Here is a 6,479-nt window from a genome sequence, read left to right on the forward strand (position 1 = left end):
AACAAACTATGTAGAACATTTTTGTATTTATTAATAATTATTTACAGGCACAAAATCGTTGTATAAGATATCACTTAATCTATACAATAACTACCAGGATATGCAGACACAGTAGTACTAGAAGAAACAGCTAGCAGGTTGTGCTAGACCATCGTCGTGATATTTAACCTGCCACTTAGTGTTATTTTTATCACTTCAATTTTGACGCTAACATTATTCCTAATACTATTCATGCATCATCGAATTGATAAACATTGGCCTCGATGGGCTAGAAGGATGAATTGCTCCAGTTTTTTACATTACTGGTTAGGCAAAAACCATTTCAAATGTGACGCTTGTTAAAGCTTAATAATGGGCTGATTCTGCAGTAGAGAGCATTATCTGTCTCCTTCAGTGGCTTGGCAACACCTTCTCTATACATGTTATGTACACAAGTCTAAAATGTTTCTTTTAACACATTACAATAATACCTATTACCAAATACTACTGCCTCTTATAAAAGGTAAACAAATATGTTTTAGAAATACTCATACAAAATTTACAAAAATATCTGTAAATGTTTTATCCATAGTTTTACTGATTGAAACAAGAGCAGAATTATTCTTGTATTTGTAAAAAAATTACATGTGTTGTCCTTTGTATCAAAGCACATAAACACTGTCATTCTACATCGAGTTTGTAGCATTTTCTTGGCCTTAGAAAGGCCATGTACAAAAATTATAGAAGCTTTTTTATTAACGCTATCAAAATGCATATATTTTTTATATTACAAAAATATCCTTCACACAAGTATTATAAAAGTAAAATGCATACAATTTTTATAGTACATTATATATATATTGTAAAATATTGTTTTTTAATTTTTCATACGTTGAGTTGGGATACCATATTACATGTTAGTGAGTTTATATACTCTTTAAATATCCTTCAATCTCAAAACAAAAATAATTTTAGATACCCAACCCACAAATTTGAGAAGATGGGATTGACGACATTTTGATTCATTCTGGACCTTTACCAAATCAACTCAGGACGGATCGAAATGTCAATCCTTTCTTTTCAGATGTGCAAGTTAGGTGCCTAATTTTCAGCCACATTACTGTGACTTGCCATCTAAAAAAATATTCTAGCCCGAAATAAAATTTAATCTTAATTAGACTTTTTTTCTTAGTTTAAAAAGTCATGTTCTGACGAACAAATCCACAAGGGCCGTGACGAGGATACGAACCTGCGTCCGGGAGCATCCCAGACACTGCCTTAATCGACTGAGCTACGAAAGGGTTAAAAAGGTTGAAACCGAAGTTCTACTGAACTTACTGGATCCCGTAGCCTCTCCGAGGCACAAACTAGGCTTTTACACAACCTCCCCCCCCCGCACCCGAGCTATGTCAATAGGCCGTTCTCCCTCTTCGCCCTTACATCATCACACACAGAGATCACACTAACGTGATGCATCAAATGAACAAATCCACAAGGGCCGTGACGAGGGCCGATCCTCGTCACGCCCCTTGTGGATTTGTTCATTTGATGCATCACGTCAGTGTGATCTCTGTGTGTGGTCATATTCTGACCTTTTCAATAACTACAAATTTCACAGGTTTTGTAATAAGAAAGTGCCTTTAAACAAAATACAGTACTTTCCTTCACAAAATTAATACGTATTCCATTTGGCACGTCCAATGACTTAATAAAACAGGGAATATAATCAACATCCAATTTACTGATTTCCAAAATAAATAATAGCTTCCAGTATTTCCTCATTAATGCCTTTCATCATTGTTGCCATATCTCTCCTGAATCCCAAAGAACCATATACAAATGTATGGCATCTCGGTAAACCTGTCCGGTTGAGGCATGCCTTGTTTAAAATGATCGATGCCTTGCTATATGCCAATATTACTGGCAATATAATGGTTACTTTTGTAATGACATTGGGGAATTAATCACAAAAATATCAAGCAGCTGTGTATATTATATATATATATATATATATATATATATATATATATATATATATATATATATATATATATATATATATATATATATATATATATATGTCGTACCTAGTAGCCAGAACGCACTTCTATGCCTACTATGCAAGGCCCGATTTGCCTAATAAGCCAAGTTTTCCTGAATTAATATATTTTCTCTAATTTTTCTTTTATGAAATGATAAAGCAACCCATTTCATTATGTATGAAGTCAATTTTTGTTATTAGAGTTAAAATTAATGTAGATATAAGACCGAACCTAACCAACCCTACCTAACCTAACCTATCTTTATAGGTTAGGTTAGGTTCGGTAGCCGAAAAAGTTAGGTTAGGTTAGGTAGGTTAGGTAGTCGAAAAACAATTAATTCATGAAAACTTTGCTTATTAGGCAAATTGGGCCTTGCATAGTAGGCTGAGAAGTGCGTTCTGGCTACTAGGTACGACATATTATATATATATATATATATATATATATATATATATATATATATATATATATATAAATATATATAAATATATATATATATAAATATATATATATATAAATATATATATATATATAAATATATATATATATATATAAATATATATATATATATAAATATATATATATATATATAAATATATATATATATATAAATATATATATATATATAAATATATATATATATAAATATATATATATATAAATATATATATATATATAAATATATATATATAAATATATATATATATATAAATATATATATATATATAAATATATATATATATATATAAATATATATATATATATAAATATATATATATATAAATATATATATATATAAATATATATATATATAAATATATATATATATATAAATATATATATATAAATATATATATATATATAAATATATATATATATATAAATATATATAAAATATATATATATATATATATATATATATATATATATATATATATATATATATATATATATATATATATATATATATATATAAAATCTTTGGTTGTAGTGATCAGATAATTTCTTTAAGAAGTTAGTAAGAGTGGCTGTTTTGTATTTACAGTCTAGAGTAGTATGGTACTCTGTCATCTATTATAATCTTGAAAGTTAGTGACCAAAGCTAAGTAATTAACAGACTTCCTGTTCCATATTAGCGAAAACCACTATTCTCGATGCAAAATGGGGCATATAGGCTCCCTAAAACATTTTTGCTGCTAACCTGATGATGTTTAAAATTTAAGATTGTGTGCTTTATATAGAATAGGCATATTGTCTGATTTTGTACAGGTCAATGAATATATATTTAAGTAAATTATATAATATGCTTTTTTCAGATTCTAGTGAAACAGCAGGGAATTAAGAAGAGGTGAACAAGACAGAGAGAAGCTTTCTTCACGTCGTTTTGACGTAAAAATGCTAGAGAGCATCTATGATGTGTGGCAACAACCTCTAGTCTCATTGGAAAGGCAACTGATGACCTTCAACTTTCTTTCCAGAGAGGTAAGTTCCAGCCCACTGTGGAATACTCCAGAATGAACTTGTAGATCAACTAGCAATTCACGCATTACACATCTAATTCCCAAAATTGTTGTGGTAGGAGACCCAGAACTCTACCATCACCCAAGACTTTGCAGGAAAATAGTACATGTCATGCTCTTCATTATGTTATGGAACTATGAAAGACATTGGGGGAAACTTGGAAACATGCCAGGTATAAAAACAGAAATAGATATAACAATGACCAGACTAGAACTGGGACACACCAAACTAGCGACACAGGTCTATAAATATGGAAAAGACAAAAATGAACTATCTTAGTAAAAATGATATCTTAGAGTCGGAATTAATATCAAAAAGAGTTACCATACTTATTATCCTCACACTGCCTTTTAATATTGAGCACAGATGATGATGTAGTTAAGCATTATTTCCAGTCACCCAAAAAAAAAATTTACATCTGACCTATTCATATAGCTCGAACCACCTGGAAAATCATATATAGTCAACGTTCAAGTGGTTTGTCTTTCCTAATCGGTGAATAATTTTTAGCTTAATATGCAAGTTGTGGATTGCTGCTCCACAGTCATGTACTTTGTGAATTCAAAATCATTTGCTCTCCCGAGTATAGCACACGAGAAGCTTATTGAAACCACAGGCTTAACAATGCCCAGAATGACACCCACAATAGCTGCATAACTCATAAGCAATTATTTTTTGCTTGGTGAATAAAGGCATCAAATGACAATAAACTTTGTCCTGCCATGAGGAGTCACATTTGGGACCTTCCAGGTATGATCCCGAATGAAAGTAAGGTTTACCTCGACTGGTATGTAGAGACAGGGTAGCAATATTGAAGACTGGGCTGGGATAAGACTGTAATTCACATGAATGGAAAGCAAGCTAAGTAACATGAATAAGGTAAGGTAAGGTAATTATCAAAAGAAGGCACCAAACCGGGAAGTAACATGAATAAATCACAGTGTGAATGATCATCATTAATGTTGAAGTCAATAGGGCTCAAGCAGTCATAATTTTAAACTGTTACTACTATATTAACAGTATTAGTATTATGGGTAACTAACCTGGCGCCTCAAACATCCATACCACTACAAAAATACACTAACAATTTAACATTTTTATTTGCATAGTAATACAGGAGTAACTGATATGAAAAGATAACATTCCTGATGTTTATATCTCCTATAGCAACTTGAATAATTTGGTAAATTATGATATAAATTGTGACATACAAAGTACCAAGTTTTTTCTAAACTAAATGTCTTAGAGGCTATAACTCTGTCACATCACTGCCCAGAAGAGCCTTGGTCCCTCCACCTCTTCCTCCGTGGTCTGTTTTTTCTCTCTTCAGGTGAGTGCGAGGAATGGTGTGTATGTGGGCTTGGCTGTGGCTCCGGATGTGACTATGGGGAGGGCACTCTAAGCTGTCTGGGGAGTGCGGCCTTGTTGACGACCCCAGCGAGCAGTCTACAGCTGGCAGTGCGCGGAGCTTGCTCACACCTGCACGCTGCCTGCAGGAACAGACACTAAAGTTACTAAGGAGGGGAGGGAGGGGGGAGGGGAGAATGAGAAGGAGGGGGGTGGAGGGTGGGGGAGGCGGTTCCACCAAGTAGGCACTTTTGTTCCAAGTAGTTGAATCTAAAACAACAACAACGAGGGAGAGGGTTACGGGCTATTCATGCCCGTGCCATCTCTTGGGTGGCTAAAGTGTTAAATAAATATATATTACTAAATTGTCTTTCTGGTGTGTCCATTCGTTCCTGTTAGTCAGTCATAGAGAGTTACCAGTAGAGTGGAAAGCGACCGTGTCCCCCCCCCCCCCCCGCTTTGTGCCACCTTAACACCCCCGTAACCGGCACCCTCACACACCGGTCACTGTTAAGTACTTATGTTCATCAAAGTCAAAGGTGGCGGCAGCATTATGTAGTTTTAGGTAACTAAGATTTAGTCATAATTAGTAACAACTCACATGGTGGTGGTGGCATCGTTGGTGATACATTGGAGATACGTTATAGGGAGGGTAGAGGGGGAAGGGGGGGGGAAGGGGGGGGGAGGGAGGGGGGGGGAGGGGGGGAAGGGGGGGAAGGGGGGGGAGGGAGGGGGAGGGAGGGGGTAGGTAGGGGTGGGGAAGGAGGGGATAGGTAAGGGGTGGGGAGGAGGGGAGGGAGTGGATGTCAGACAGACCCCGCCATTACCTGTCATCAGAGCAACATGGTGGCGGTTTTGGAATGGTGACCTGAGCAGGTGCGTGGTCCCGCTCGTCTAAATCTGAACTCGAGGGTTCCTCTTGGAATGAAGCAGTGATCCTCGAGGAACACCGTCTGACGTGTCCGTGGGGATGGACCCCGCCGGTATGAGAGCTCCTGCGCCGCTTGCGGGACGGAGCATGGCGGGAACACACTGGAACAGTGTCGTCATCGTCATCGTGGGACGGTCCCTGCAACTGAAGAAGCCACATTTCAGTTCACAATTACGAATTTGCATTCTGTTAACATAACCATAAATATATATTATGTCCATGTTTAAACCATATTTCAGGAGTAGCCTTGCAGGTGCATTAGACTTTATATATAACGGTACACTATGAAGAGAATGTACGATAGAAAATACAGGAGACAGGATGAAGACTTAAGGATCTATTTACCTCATGATCAGAGTGATGAGTATGAGCTCCACAGCGTCTTCTCTGTTGTGGGTGAGGATAACGAGCTAGGTCCTGGGGGTAGCAGCACACATCTTGGCAGTATTGCAGATGGTCTGGAGTCAGTTCCTGGGCTTCTGTCGAGTCTGCACTGCTGTGGTCGCTCATGTGGGTGTATGGGGCAGCAAATGGACCAGGGTAAGCCAAAGGCATCACAGGCACTCCATTGGCAGTCATCATTGGTGGTAGTGGCATAGGCTTGCGACGTCTTATGGAGAACAGGGCAGAAGTTGTCAATGTCAGTAGACAATATATAC

General features: G+C 36.2%; 1 protein-coding gene across 1 annotated transcript in view; it reads right to left on the reverse strand.

Annotated features, from left to right (window-relative positions):
- Positions 1 to 4,625: 4,625 nt before the first annotated feature.
- Cad89D (cadherin 89D) overlaps positions 4,626 to 6,479 on the reverse strand; it is a 160,008-nt gene continuing 158,154 nt past the window's right edge. The window contains exons 27-29 of the mRNA XM_045752662.2: positions 6,166 to 6,430; positions 5,717 to 5,964; positions 4,626 to 5,032 (exon numbers count right to left, since the gene is read on the reverse strand). Coding sequence (XP_045608618.2) covers positions 4,792 to 5,032; positions 5,717 to 5,964; positions 6,166 to 6,430 — 754 coding nt within the window. The 3' untranslated portion in view covers positions 4,626 to 4,791. The remainder of the gene's footprint in view (positions 5,033 to 5,716; positions 5,965 to 6,165; positions 6,431 to 6,479) is intronic.

Source organism: Procambarus clarkii, chromosome 48 (assembly GCF_040958095.1).
Source record: "Procambarus clarkii isolate CNS0578487 chromosome 48, FALCON_Pclarkii_2.0, whole genome shotgun sequence".
Classification (NCBI taxonomy): domain Eukaryota; kingdom Metazoa; phylum Arthropoda; class Malacostraca; order Decapoda; family Cambaridae; genus Procambarus; species Procambarus clarkii.